Consider the following 14,381-nt stretch of genomic DNA (forward strand, 5'->3'; position numbering starts at 1 on the left):
ATACCTACATCTCCGAGGTATTCTGACTGAACAAACCCTCGGATCCTGTGTCTTGATTTCAAGTTCCATGTTTTAGGCTCTTGTGAGAGAGCACAATCCGGGCAGGCGCTCCATATGGTGGGCTGCGAGTTCGATTGGGCAATTCCCCGCCGCAGGACGGAGGTTCAGTCAATATGCAGAAGCCGGTCACGCGAAGTGGGGGATAATGTGAGTACGGCAAATAGAGGGAGCGTCAGAAAAAGGAAGCAGGATAGATGGATAGTTGGATATGCTGAGAGAAGATAAGGGCGAGAGCGTGGAAAGGTGTGGAATGAAGGAAGAACATCAACACGCTCCAAGGCAAGAACATCGTTCCCAGAAGAGAGTGGGAAAAGGAGCTGTCTCGCCAATTCATCTCCGTTGCTCCCTTCTGCCTGGTAGTATTTCAGCCAAGTACACAGTGGGATCTCCGGCGTTATCACCACTCGCCGTCAGAGTGCTCAGATCAGACCATTTGCCTTGGATTTCCACCGGCCCGGCCACGTACACCGTCTTCTCCGGAGGAAAAAAAAAACGCCCTTTTGTGACATGCGTCCTCCTCCATCTATCCATGCTGCAGCCAGTGTCCTGCGCCCCTGTTCCCCAACATCCCGAGAACCAACTCCCAAGACGGCTCAACCAATGCAACCGACCTCCAAATATGGCAGCAGCAGAGAAGAGCAAACTCGTACATAAATTCACACAGCCCAGATGGATCACTCATGTCTTTCCATTCCCACGCCGGTAGGCTCTTAGGCCACCCCAGTAATCTCCAACGCCCCCCTGCCACCGCCCATCACATCATCTGCTTTCACCGGGCCAGCAGTAACCAACAGCCCTCTCCCGAGTTCCCCCTCGGGATGCAGCGCATACACCTCTGCCTCCATAGCCTCGCCGTCAAAGATGACAAAGTTCTGCACCGGCTGTTGCGACTGGCTAAGCACGTTGATAACGTCCTGCGCCAGCTGGGCCCCCAGCACAGCCGCCACCGGCCCAACCTCCACCCCACCTCCGGAACCATTCCCTGAAACACCCTGCAAGAACGACCGCAGCACCTCGCTCCGTAGCGTCTCGGCCGGCAGGCCGAGCGCCTTGTGCTGCTCACCGCACAGCAGCGTGAACTGGGCCAGGTCGGCGTGGTGGTCAGTCTGCGGGGCGCTGCCGCCATGGAGCGAGGCGAACTCCCACAGGGCGCGGAGGCACGAGAGCAGCGGGGTGACGGCGCGGCGGCGGCGCGGGGAGCGAAGGATCTCGGCGGGAAGCTGGGACGCGCCCGACGCGAGGTACCAGGTTGAGTAGAGCTCGCGCTTGGTGACGAGTTCCTCCGCGTGAGCTTCTGAAGAAGAGGAGGATGAGGAGGAGGAAGGTTTGGGTGTGACGGAGAGGATGGAGCGGGTGCGGGTTTCCGGGCCGGAAGGGGTGAAGATGTTGGGCTTGGTGCGCGTGATGGCGAAGGTATGCTCGATGAGGTCGGCGAAGAGAAAGCCGTGCAGGCCATGGCAGCCTGCGGCGTAAAAGGGGCGGTTGTTGAGGCGGGTGGCCGTGTTGATGATGTTGAGGGTTGGGGAGTCGAGATCGGTGGCGATGATGATGTCGAACGGGGCGAAGAAGGAAGGAGGCTTGAGGCGGACGTCGACCGTGTCGACGTGAATCTGTACGCGGGGATTCAGTCGTTGCAGGGCGGCAGACGCCGCAGCGGCGCGGTTAGTGCCGATGGGGTTGGCTTCCTCGGAGAGGAGGAACTGGGCGCCTAGGTCGGCGGGGTTGACTGGCTCCGAGTCGAGGATAGTGAGAGAGCCGATGCCGGCCAGCACTAGGTTCTTGGCAATCTCGTTGGCGAGGGCCTTCATGGTGATGAGGAGGATGTTAGCGTTGCGGATCTTTTCTTGGGCCTTCATCCCCCAGAGGCGGATCTGGCGGTCGTAGAGTGCGATTTCATCTGGAGGGCATTAGCGAGTTGTGATAAGCAGTTCATAATAGCGAAGGAACACTTACCTGCGCTGATACCGTTTGCCGGCGCCGGCACAGCGCCGTTGCTCATCGTAGTTGTTTGCAGGTCGGCGATCGGGGCTAGCACCTCGGCTTGCTGGTCCATCTTGGAGAGGCAGAGTTGAAACTAGAAGAAGCGAGTCGAGAAGTGCCTAGCTAATCGGAGTAGAAAGCAGTCAAAGTTTGGGAATGACTTTGAAACAGTGAGCAGAGGTTCAGGTTGCTGCAAACACGCTTGAAGTTGAACCTTGAACAAAACAACAGGTGCAGTCTGCTCGCTATATCCGTAAAGGGATTTGAATATCGGCTGGCAGCTGGCACAGGGGTGTGAAAAACAAGGACTTTGAATCTGATTCGAGTCTCTTGGCTGTTTGCAGTAAACTGGGATGTCACCGAAATCTCTGTGGTCTTGTTGATTGTTGTATGACCGTGAAAACGGAATCTCGGCTGTCTACTTGAAGTCGCGCGGTGTGCTGGCTTGGCGCAACGCGAGTTTAAGATGTACTTACCCTGTCACACAAAGAGCGGTCAAGAAACTTGTAGTTACTAACGGTGAATAATCAACTCGAGTTAAAATATCACCAGGTCTCTAGTCTCTCAGCGATTTATATGCTTGAAATTCCGCTCTTTCCCTGCCGTTTCCCCGCCTCGAAGTGTAAACTCGCTCATTCTGTCCCTCAGATTGTTCAGGTTGTTGCTATGATAGATTTCTTTTTTGCGCGCTCCGGAATTCCTCTGTTGCTTCAGAATAGAGTGTCCACGGAGTTTAATCAGACAATGGCTACCTGGAACTCGTTTGACTCCAGCACTCCGCCAAGCACGGGTGAGCCACTGGGGCCCTTGATTTGTCCCTGCATGCTGTGGGAGCTTCTCCCCACCATCGAACTCGCAACCACAATTCGACCTCAAAAACTTCACCACACTCCGATATCCTCCTTCTACTTCACTGCTTTCAGTCCGGCAAGCCGACCACGTGAAACTTGCTTTCGCAGCTTTTGCTCTGCTCGCGCGCTTTTCTACGCCGTGGCTTCTGCTCTGTCCCATGGTCAGTCGAGTCGTCGTACTCCCAAAAGGCCGCCCCATTGCCCAGTCCTCCCAACCCTGCGTTCCTTGTGCCCGCGGCTTATTACATGTCCGTACCTGAGTTTCCTGCCACTGGCGGGTCCAGCAACTGCAGTGTTCTCATTTATCGATCTGCGATACTAACAGGTAAATCAGTCCGACAATTGTCCCCCCCTCCCGCCGCTGGAACCCGGAACCTATCGAGCCGCCGACGGAACAATTCGCCGCTTCAACAACGTCCACTCCACCTCCAATGGCCGACCGGCCGACCCGATCTCCGATAGATTGTACACTGTAATCCGGGAAATTCACGAAGACCTCGAAAGGTTCAGTCAGCAGTTACTCGGTACTGCTCGAACTAACGTAACCGGCCCAGCCAGGATGGCCTCGGGCTCGGACCGGGACCTGCGACCAAGATTCAATAGAGACGCCCAACCACAGAACGTTCCCTATCCTGCTTCCGCCGCTTCGTCGGACCCTTCCTCTCTTCCACCGCTCCGGTCTCTTGGTTCGAGGGGACGTGTGCCACCCGCCTTTGCCGGATCGGGGCCTCGCGCCAGCCGCTATCGCCCCGCTGACGGGAATCGGCATTCGGGGTATCGCTCGCACTTTGGAGGCACCATCGCCTTGGAAGATTTGGGCCGAAACATCCACGAGACCGACGCTCAGATTAGAGCGCTGCTCGATCTCAGCAATAGTTCTAGCACCATGCCACGCGCACCGTCTGCTGCGTCGCCGCCCTTGCACGGCCAAAACATGGCCGAGGAGAACCGGCGTGTTAAGCGACGCAAACTGGACTCGGATAGGGTCGCCTCAAGCTTCAAGGGCTTTCGCTATGGCAAGTACGGCCAGGTCGAGCCCGGCCAGCTGACCATGGAGATCGTGAGCTGTGACGGGGGCCTGTATGCGGACGAGCATTCATACCCGCCCGAGAACATTCTCAAGAATGACACGTCCGTCTATTGCACCAAGAGCAACCGCTGCAACATTGTCCTGAAGCACCAGGGAGGGACTGTCTTCAGTCTCAAGGAGCTGGTGATCAAGGCCCCGGGGTCCAAGTTCTCATGCCCGTAAGTTGCAACCCTCGTTTTGGTCTTTCGCGGTTCCTTTTGCTCACACCGTTCCCCAAAGCGTCCGTGAAGGAATGGTGTTCGTGTCGATGGAGTCAGATGACCTCCTCACCCGCACAGCGCAATACCAAATCCAGTACCTCCCTTCCCGCACCCCCCGGCGCGGCACCGTCATCTTCCGCCACGAAGAAGATGGCAATGGTGTTGTGAGAGTCCAGTCTTCACGAGCTCTGCGCGCCTACAATTATGGTGCCGACGATGACGATGACGACGACGAGGAGGAAGACGACAGTCGAACAGCGCAAATTCCTCCGGAGTTCACCGCCTCTCCGGCTCCCTTCAATGTTATCGCCGAATGCAGCGAGGACGAAAGCGATGAGGATCACCCCTCCCAACCCCACCCCCCTCGTCGGCGAACGCCCAATAGAATTGGCGCGCTTCCGTTCGAGTCCGACAGCGAAGACGACAGCATCCAGATATTTGGCGGACCCTACCGGCACTGGCCAGCCGCAGACGAAGACGCCATGCGCGACCCGACCGGTGCCGCCGCCGCCGCCCGCAGGCGCTACCGCTTTTCCCGCAGCGCCCTCTTCGACCACCTCACAAACGGCAGCATCCCCTTAACAAGCAGCAGCACCGCCGGCAACAATCGAAACGGCAGCGGCAACATGACGCTCGAGGAGGCGCAGGAGGCGTCGCAGATTGCGACGCAAGAGGCCGTGCGGGCCGTCGGCGGCGAGCTGATGGCGCCGCTGGCGCACTTCTTCATCGAGAAGGACAAGAACAAGTGCACCGTGCGGTTTGATCCGCCCGTCAGCGGCAGGTTTATCTTGCTCAAGATGTGGAGCCCGCATCAGGACCCCGGGAAGAACATTGACATACAGGCCATCGTGGCCAAGGGATTTGCCGGGCCGAGGTACTGTCCTGTTGTGGAGCTGGCGTAGATGGCTGCGTGCATACCGTACATATGGGCCCGGTTCTTGATCTTTTACGAGGAGTTAGGGGGTCGGGTTGGGGTTGGGTTGGTGATTGGGAACTGGACATAAAGCGGATTGGAGTCGGATCATGTCATTCAACATCACATTTGCCATTACATTTGCCCACCCAGGTGGGAAGGGGCAGGGCTTGGTTTGGACCTTTTTACTGCGCTGGGCTGGCTGCCGTTCGGGTATGGGGGCAGTTTATGAGGAGAGGAAAGTTGTGATGCATGTACCAAGTCTCAGCGATGTGTTGACATGGGCTTATGAATGAATAGGAATGATCGAAGTGCTGTTATAGGACGCTATGCTGTGAATATACATTTCAAAGAGACATATGTGCTGTGTTGATTCGCTTTGAAGGGTGAATTTGTGACGTTCTGAGGCTCATAATTGGAAGAACCTGGAAGTGCATATCTGCAGTTCGTTGGCGTTGGAAGACCTCGGTGGTTCAAGAGCAAGTCGAAAATCATCGATGTTGTCGAGTCGTCTCATGATGCCCGACAGATTGCGTAGTAAGGTAATGTAAGGAACGAGACGTAACGAATGCTGGACTGCCAATGAGAGCGGTTACCGATGAATCATAATGACTGGACTTCTGGGCGTGTGGGCTTTCGGTTCTTCCAGGCTGTTTTGATTGAGTCACTGGCACTCGTTAGAGTTGAGGTGGCGGTGCTAGTTACCAGTCTGTGAGGCTTGCCTCTGCCGATTCGCTTGCCTTTCCGGCTAGCTCAGTTTAGGTCAGGCAATGTAGTTGGATATGCCTGAGTCACCCGGGAGGCAGATTGGGAGCTTGCGGTGGATAGTGTGATCTGTAAGTTTCTGTGAGATGACAGCAAGAAAAGTGAGTTTTGCAAGACAAGGCCGTCTCAGGAGTGATATGAAGACCATGATCGGAGGTCGTGTGGCAGCATGCCAGGGGGAGAATTGAAATTGAATTAGGTGATGTCGGAGATGTTTGTGTATTTACGAATGTCAAATTGCTGTCGATACGAAAAAGCTGGGAGCTCAAGCTTGAGCTTCTAGCAATCAGGTATCGTTGGAAGGTTGCGGGCAACATGTAACTTTTTCCACTTCAACAAGGCGGATGAGTAAGGTACTCGGCATCAGCACCTCAAAACCACCAAAAGCGCACTATGCCAATATCTTGATCCTCGTGGGTCAACTCAAAACTGCGGACAGTCACTCTGGCAGGCTGACTGCTTGTGGTTCATCATGGGCAAGGTTGGGTAACGTAACGTATGATATGTATTCGATCCCACCAAAATTTCAGGCTAGGTCTCTATATATCTGCCGTTCGCTCGCCTCCACAACACTCATCATTCCGCAAGCAAACCTACAAACACCAAGGCGACAGACCCTCAGGTCCCCCGGCGACACTCCGAACACCTCTTATCTTCTTTTACCCCCCCCTCACACACACAAACCACAGAGTATCAGATACCCGACAACATGGCTGTCCGAGCACAATTCGAAAACTCCAACGAGTAAGCTCTTGCGCGCCCCACCATCCATCTGTCGCACACGACTATTTGAACCCCCCGACGAGAATGCGATTTGCGATGGTCGAGACGATGACTGACCACATCCTAGGGTTGGCGTTTTCTCAACACTAACAAACTCATACGCCCTGGTGGCGGTCGGCGCGAGCGAGAACTTCTACAGCGTGTTCGAAGCCGAGCTACAGGACGTCATTCCCATCTGCAGGACCACGATTGCGGGCACACGGATCATCGGGCGGTTAACAGCAGGGTATGCACGAATCAAGACACGAAATCAAGAAAGCAATAGTACATAATACTGATTCGTATTTACCAGCAACCGCAAAGGCCTGCTCGTCCCGACCACGACAACCGACCAGGAGCTGCAGCACCTGCGCAACAGCCTACCGGACGAGATCCGAATCCAGCGCATCGAGGAGCGGCTGTCGGCGCTGGGCAACGTCATCGTGACAAACGACCACACTGCGCTAATTCACCCGGATCTGGAGCGCGAGACGGAGGAGATCATCGCCGACGTGCTGGGAGTTGAGGTGTTCCGGCAGACGGTCGCCGACCACGTGCTCGTGGGGTCCTATATGGCCCTCAGCAACCAGGGCGGCCTTGTCCACCCCAAGACCAGCATCCAGGACCAGGACGAGCTGAGCAGCCTGCTGCAGGTCCCGCTTGTCGCGGGCAGCGTCAACCGCGGGAGCAACGTCATTGGCGGCGGCATGGTGGTCAACGACTGGATGGCGGTTACTGGACTCGATACCACGGCGCCTGAGCTCAGTGTCATCGAGAGTGTCTTCCGGTTGGGCGAGGGTGCGGCACCAGGGGCCATCAATACCAACATGAAGGAGACGATAGTGGAGTCGTTCTACTGAGCAGTGGAGTCTGGATTGCTGGCTGGCAGGTGGGAGACACAATTCACGGGATGACGCTTGTCTGGGATGATGCTTCTTTGGGATAGCCTGGGAACAATGCCACGAGGCGGGCGGGCTTGAGGATTGGGTTTGCACCGCTAAGTGCATGATGGCAGCTACACCACGGATAATGGCTTGTAACTGCCTAGTGGGATTTAAATCAGTTCATCGAAGAGATCTACTGTTGTCCCATATCTGCTTCATAACGGGCTGATCCCGCTGATATCGTCCGAGCGTTTTGATCATCGGGCTAGGGTTACAGCCTCAATGAGGCGACTAATACGGTGACGACTCACTTCGAAGAAGCCGCGAGAAGAAGTGGGGGCACGATCGACCAAACTCGAATCTTGATCCGTCTCCGTACTCCTAAATATGCGCCTGTTTGTTCCTGACCATGCAAGCCGCAGCCATTACGTTGCCACATTGCGAGCAGACGCAACGCATCCTTCTGCTCCCACATGTGCCGTGCGAGCTCAGCCTCCTGCCAAGAAGCGTCACCCCTCCACAATGCACATGGCAATGCGGATGCTGTCCCTGACCTTCCAACGACTTGTCAGCTCTGTCTCGTTCGCATGATCTATTTATTATTAGTCGCCCAAAGCCCCTTCGTGCTGATGTCCACACTGCCTTGATTACTGTATTTTCAAGCCACGCCCCAAGACAGCATTCCATCAGCCGATCCAGGAGTATCGGCACATCTGTCCTGAATAGGTACCGGAGGTGATACTCGCTGCCACCAGACTCGGGCCTGGTGAAGATGCTCGACGAAAACCTTCCCACTTTCCGGCTCAAGCCATCCTCGGACAACCCGCTTTCGAGCATCCTGTACTTTACACAGAATGGGTCCGAACCGGCAGCTGAGTACTTGCTCCTGCGGGCCGACCCGGCACTGCCCGCCTCGCGGAACAGGTACGCTATTGCATTATGCGACCCCTACAACGCCAGTGTGGTGTACGGGGAAGTCATGATAGAACCCGAGTGGTCCCAACCGACTCTTTCGGCCGCCGAGATTCGTGCCCAATCCCAGGCCGGCGCCCCTCCGCCGCCGGTTGTGCCCGTTGTCCCTGACAGCTTTACGGTTCAGCTGTACAACCCTGACCAAGCCGTGACGGTCAAGATGGCGCCCGGGTCATGGAACAAGACCGATAGCTGGGAGTTCGAGCTCCCCGTCCAGACCTTCCGCACCCCAACAGCCAGTGAACTGGACCGCGAACAGCAGAACGCCTCTCCGGCCGCCGCCGACTTGGTCCCGCGAGTGATGTTCAGGTGGAAGAAGGATGGTCTGCTGAGCAAGGACATGACGTGTTACATGACGGGCACCAGGCTGGGCGCGCGCAAGAACAAGGAGCCTGACATCACTGTCGGGCTGTTCAAGGCAGCCAAAGAGAGCGTCCTGACTGTCTATCAGCCGAACCTGCACCGCGTCGAGGTTGAGGACCGCAAGGGACTCGAGCTGGTCCTCTTGCTAGCATCAGAAGTCATCAAGGACTTTTGGCTGGCCCCGAAGTCCGACGTTTTCAACGTCCAGGGAGGATCAGGCTCGACGCTTAACGGCAACAAGAGCAAGAACTCCCGCCCAGTCGCCACCACGAGCTCTGCCGCCGTCCCAGCCGCCATGTCCGGGGCAATAGAACCCGCCGCTCCCCCTCAGCCGGCCCCATCCACCACGGCCGCGGCCGTAACCAAACCCATCACCGCGCCCTCAGCCAGTAATCCGTCCATCGACGCCGAAACCCGCCGGCTGCAGGCTATGGTTGAGCGGGAGCAGCGCGAACGCGAAAAGGCCGAGCGCGCCGAGCAGAAACGCATCAAGAAGATGATTGAGGAAGAGGAGAAAGAGCGCCGCCGCCGCGAGGCAGAGGTCGCCAAGGAAACCGAGCGCCTCCGCAAATTGTACGGCGTCGAGGGCCAGGACCTGCCCTCAGACCGTCCGCCGCTCCCACCCCGCGCCACTCCCGCTCCCCCTCCTGCTGCTGGTACTATCCCCCCTCCGCAAACACATCCGCATCCACTCATGTCCCATCCGCCTCCTCCGCCGCAACTCAGCCCAGGGTCTTGGGCCGCCGGCGGCGGTGGTGGCGGGCTATGCCCGCAAGTAGCACACGGCCCGCTGCCGATGCTCCCTCCGAGACCGGTCAGCGCGGGACCGTTTCCGGGACGGCCTGGGTCTGGTGGGCCGCCGCAGCCGGGCCAGCACGGGCAGCAGCAAGGACAAGGCCCGTTTCACTCGAGCACGCTGAATGCGCTGTGGAAGGGGGCTGCGGGTGGGCTGCAGCAACTGCAGACCCAGGTGCAGCAGCATCATCATCATCAGGGGAGTAGTGGTGGTGGTGGGTCGAAGCCTGGGGGCAGGAGGAAGACGGAGGAGGGGAGGGCGAAGGTGCAGAAGAAGAGGAGTTCGCATTGGTGAAACGGGCTGGTTTTTCGTGACTTGTTAAGCCTGGTGTGGGTTGGCAGGGCTTGTTGGGATAGAGGAGTAGGTTGGTGTTGCGAGGCGTTCGGTTGGGTTATGAGTTATGGGGGCGTTTTTTCTTACTGGGAAGGGTTCTGGATGGCTATGAGGAGGCGAGTGCTTAGAAGGAGGTGGTTTTGGGCAGCAGGATGATCATGTATGGAACAGATGATGGGTGTTTGCAGGTGCCTCGACGCCCTCAGTAGTTTCGCATGGCCTCGACTTTCACAAAGCGGCTCACCTCACCGTTCAATTCTAAGCCAAGATTTAAGCGTTTAACTACAGTTCAGCCTTGATTTATTTATTGTTTATATCTTGTCTTGCTTTCCTCTTTTGTCCTTTTTCTGCCTGCTTTCTCTTTCTTTTCCCTAGGGCAGGACTGTAGTTGTACTGCCGCTCGGATGCCCAGGATTGCACTGCCGACAAGAGATTGACTAGTACCATCATGATGTTTGTTGCATACTCAAAGAGAAACATGTAAACTGGACAGCGACCATGGCATGCTGGCTTCCTTGATTCAGCTACAGCTGTTTGCTCGACCGAGAACTACTCCGTAAGCAGTGTTTCATCGATCATGCACATACCGGGTGTAAAAAAAAAATTTTTAATTTTTTTTTTTTTTGTTTACGCAGCACTTGCATCAACCCTCAGGCATGCTGTTATCGGTGCAATATAACCCGTGCAGACGTCGTCGGAAGATTGGTAGCCTGTATAACTACTTTTGTAAACACAAAGCGCATGCACCGTTATTGGTCTAGGTTCTTGTAGCCGAGTACGGTGTATCTGTACCAAAGCAAGGCGATCATGGATGGGGGATGATGTTTGTACAGGAGCGCCGTGAGAGCCTTGAATTTTCCTCATTGACTACTCTCACCTGCTATGATCCCCGTTACCCAACACTTACAACTCCAGGGTGGGCTGCTCGTCGAACCGAGAAATTGCTTGCACACGTTCTTTAAAGATGTACTGCTGTTTCAACGAAGAGCTGGGTAGCAGTTCTTAAGAACTGCTCCGACAACCTCTGCCCCTTCGTGAGCACAGCCCCTCGACACCCGTTGCCTGAGCTCCCAGAGGCCGTCATGTTGAAGAGGATGTCTGCGGGAGAGACGCCGGGCCGGAACAGGGTGAAACGCGGGGTGACCCGTGGCCAAGGGGCCGTTGTATGGATGGCCCTGGACCGGGCTGTTTCAACTCGGGCGTGTTGAGATCTTGGCCTACGACTGTATGGGCTGCGTGTCCCTGGCGCAATCTGTGGCGAACCGCCGTTCGAGCTGGGGAGCAGGATGCATGGATCGTCGATGAGAGAACGGGAATGAAGGGTGTCTGTCGTTCTTGGATCTCGCTAGGGTAACACGACCTTAGGGGCTGTGGGATGCAGCGACAATGCGGGACAGTGAAGATCCGCGAGAGAGATCAGACGAAATACTGGATTCTGAGGTGAGAAATATCATGGTACGCTAGTTCAACAAAAAAATGCTGCTTACATCCGAAATCTGTATGTACAAAGCTGGCACAGGCTGCAAGCGGCGTCGGATTATTGGGCGGGGCTCTGCAGCGAGAACCAAAGAGTAGCGTGGGTTGGGAGTCCTAACTTGGAGCTGGCAAACGGCCATCCATAACAATACATGGACGGGAACTGATGATGAGCGCACGAGGTCATGTCGGGTTCTCGATTTATAGAGCGTTGTTTGGGGACGGAGACCCTCGTGGCCTCGAGGTACCTACCTAGATTCTGACAGTTGCACATCACGTCGCGAGAGGAACACCATGTGCTTTACTGTTTTCGGCGTGAACCAAAAAAGTTCTTTATATAAGATCGGCTGACCCAAATCACTAAAATATGGGCTCGAACTTGCAGGTTGGCTCTCAAATATGAATATGGGTTTGGCAGAGCTTCGAGTTTGGCACAGAGCCAAGAATCCCTGTCCAACGCCGAGCAAAGCTGGGCCAAAGGGTGTGGGCTGGCTGGGCAAGGGGTCTGCAACCGAGAGCAAGCTAAAGAATTGACGCTAGTACGATTTGGGTAGAGCACCACTTCCAAGCGGCCAAGCCCAGCCAAGCGAGCGGCTACGGCAGGACCCAGGCAGAGCCCGCAATCAACCACCTCCGCCCGCATCGACAACCTTAGCAATCCCACCGGATCCGCTCTTCCCGCCGCCGCCGTCTTGTCTCTGCTCGCCAAACTTGACGCCCGACACCTGCTCACCATATTCATCTCATCCCATCCCACAATCACCTGCATAGTTAACGGGGCTCGGAAGACGTCCCGCAGTTCTGTGCAGTGTGCGGAGCTTGCCAGAACACCCCACTGCCTGTTCTTGAGCCTTCGCACCCGATCGACGACTCGCAGCGCCCAGCAGACCCCGGACTTTCGCTAGTCTTTCTCGACACCGGCGTTGACCTTTTTTTTTGCTGGCTTGAAATACACGTTGCCTCGACTCACCGGCCTAGACATAACACCTCGCCGCTTGCTCCCCCTTGCCGGCTTCTTAGCCCAGGCACGACCGGCTTGTCAGTACTCTGGCCCTCGCCGCAGCCCAGGCCGTGAGGGCCCCAGTTTATCCAGCCATGAATTTTGACTCTGGGACCGCCTACGCCGAGTCGGATGCCGACGACGAGTATGAGCGAGACATGCACGGCAGCTCCCCCATAGCCACCGACGTCGAGACCTCTCCCATCGACTCGGAGCCGCCATCAGCCGAGCACACCCCCACCACCTACGGCTACCGCTCGAGCGCGGACAGGCTACCAGAGACCATTATTTCTGAGTGGACTGCCGAAGAATGCGCAGACTTCATCGCCAGCATAGGTGTCCAGCAATATGCAGACAGGTTTATTGGTAAGCAACCCCTCGGCCTGCCTGGTGGTCGACCAGCACTGCTGACGCCCCTTGCTCGAAGAAAATGAGATCGTTGGCGAGGCCCTCATTGCCCTGCAACACGAGGACCTCAAAGCAATGGGTATCCACAGCGTGGGACACCGACTCACAATCCTCAAGTCGGTTTACGATGTCAAAAAGGCCCAGGATGTTCCCATTGAGTCCGACCATTATATGCCGCCAAGTATGTCCCGCTCCCAAGATGTTAGGCTGAGACATGCCTTTAGCTAATGAAGAGGCAATGCAGCCGCCGAGACGGAAGCCCAATCCTCGAATGCGACTCTCAAAGATATCAAGCACCTTGTGGAGCAGCTGCGTCTTCGAGACGAGCGTATTTCACTATTCGAGCAGGATCTCCGCAGGTTAACCGAGGATTTCAGGAGGCTGCGGGAAGACATGCTGCCAGCCCTACGGCTGGCCAAGGACGCCCAGCAGCCGCTGCCTAACGTCAACAACGGTCCGACTTACGAGAGCACGCTGTCGCCCCCAGCTCCCACACCGTCGACTGCAGGCCAGTCCAGCGCCGGATTAAAGCGCCAATACTCGACCAAGAAAATCATGCTTGGCACAACACCCAAGGCCACGTCTCCGACACACCTGCAAACCAGCCACGACCGGTCGATAGTTGAACAAACGCTCGACCCGTCCAGCGCCGCCGAAAGAGCCGTCCTCTCGTCATCACACCTTGCCGCCATGAACGGAACCAGCGGCAGCGCCACATCACCATCCTATCCCTCTCCCAACATGCCCTCCCCAACAACACCGCCCACCGGCATGCTCTCTGGCACCACCCTCGGCGCGCGCTCTTACCGCTCCGCCGACCAACCGACCTCTTCCTCCCGCTCCACTTTCGCCGCCGACGACCACTACAGCCAAGCAAAAAGCACCGCCGCCCCGCGCAGAATGCAGACCCCCGCGCCCGAAACCCCGGGCGCGAGCAGCAACGCCTCGGTCGAAATCTTTAAATCCTTCCGCGTCAGCATGGACGACCCCTGCTACAAGGTCCTGCCAGCGGCCCTGAAAAAATACCAGATCAACGCCCCCTGGGACCAGTACGCGCTCTACATTGTCTACGGCGACCAGGAGCGCTGCCTGGGCCTGGACGAGAAGCCGCTGATCTTGTTCAAGCAACTGGATAAGGAGGGCAAGAAGCCCATGTTCATGCTCCGCAAGACGAACAACGCGCCGGCCGATGGTGGGGCGGCGGGGGCGGATACTGCTCCCGGGAGCGCGGGGCTCGCTGCTTCGGCGAGGGGCGGGGCTGGGTATGACCCGCCGGGAGGCATCATTTAGGTGATTGATGACGACGGATGAGGGTTTCGGTGAGGGGTAATGAGGTGCTGGGAGCGGTATCTGGGGCCTTCGGCATTGCAAGCGATGCGGTGCGGAATGGAGAGGCGATCTTGTGTACGAGCCTGCACGGAATGGGTAGATGGGAGTTGGACACAGCAGGGGGTGATGGTCGAGATCCTTGCGTGTGTGTTTGCTGTTCGATGAGGGGGAATAGAAGAAAGCAAGTGGGGAGTGGTTT

The 14,381-nt window shown here is 56.7% G+C and overlaps 5 protein-coding genes across 5 annotated transcripts; 4 read left to right on the forward strand and 1 right to left on the reverse strand.

The window, feature by feature from the left end:
* Positions 1 to 770: 770 nt before the first annotated feature.
* Positions 771 to 2,059, reverse strand: N657DRAFT_656643 (uncharacterized protein; the record flags this gene model as incomplete). The annotated part of the gene is made up of 2 exons (XM_062794725.1): positions 771 to 1,957; positions 2,014 to 2,059. The coding sequence occupies 2 exons, from the start codon at positions 2,057 to 2,059 to the stop codon at positions 771 to 773; spliced, it is 1,233 nt and encodes a 410-aa protein (XP_062647172.1).
* Positions 2,060 to 2,937: 878 nt separating this feature from the next.
* Positions 2,938 to 5,423, forward strand: N657DRAFT_691006 (uncharacterized protein). The gene is made up of 3 exons (XM_062797080.1): positions 2,938 to 3,139; positions 3,226 to 4,139; positions 4,201 to 5,423. Exons 1-3 carry the CDS (start codon positions 3,050 to 3,052, stop codon positions 5,081 to 5,083), a joined length of 1,887 nt encoding a protein of 628 aa, XP_062647173.1. The 5' UTR covers positions 2,938 to 3,049; the 3' UTR covers positions 5,084 to 5,423.
* A 1,145-nt stretch (positions 5,424 to 6,568) lies between these two features.
* Positions 6,569 to 7,481, forward strand: N657DRAFT_634551 (translation initiation factor 6; the record flags this gene model as incomplete). Its single annotated transcript, XM_062791287.1, has 3 exons — positions 6,569 to 6,603; positions 6,710 to 6,868; positions 6,935 to 7,481. The coding sequence occupies 3 exons, from the start codon at positions 6,569 to 6,571 to the stop codon at positions 7,479 to 7,481; spliced, it is 741 nt and encodes a 246-aa protein (XP_062647174.1).
* Positions 7,482 to 8,277: 796 nt separating this feature from the next.
* Positions 8,278 to 9,930, forward strand: N657DRAFT_620259 (uncharacterized protein; the record flags this gene model as incomplete). Its single annotated transcript, XM_062790583.1, has 1 exon — positions 8,278 to 9,930. The coding sequence occupies one exon, from the start codon at positions 8,278 to 8,280 to the stop codon at positions 9,928 to 9,930; it is 1,653 nt and encodes a 550-aa protein (XP_062647175.1).
* Positions 9,931 to 12,540: 2,610 nt separating this feature from the next.
* Positions 12,541 to 14,143, forward strand: N657DRAFT_656647 (uncharacterized protein; the record flags this gene model as incomplete). The annotated part of the gene is made up of 3 exons (XM_062794726.1): positions 12,541 to 12,811; positions 12,873 to 13,034; positions 13,098 to 14,143. 3 exons carry the CDS (start codon positions 12,541 to 12,543, stop codon positions 14,141 to 14,143), a joined length of 1,479 nt encoding a protein of 492 aa, XP_062647176.1.
* Between the last annotated feature and the right edge of the window lie 238 nt (positions 14,144 to 14,381).

This window comes from Parathielavia appendiculata (genome assembly GCF_033297405.1).
Source record: "Parathielavia appendiculata strain CBS 731.68 unplaced genomic scaffold N657scaffold_7, whole genome shotgun sequence".
NCBI lineage: Eukaryota > Fungi > Ascomycota > Sordariomycetes > Sordariales > Chaetomiaceae > Parathielavia > Parathielavia appendiculata.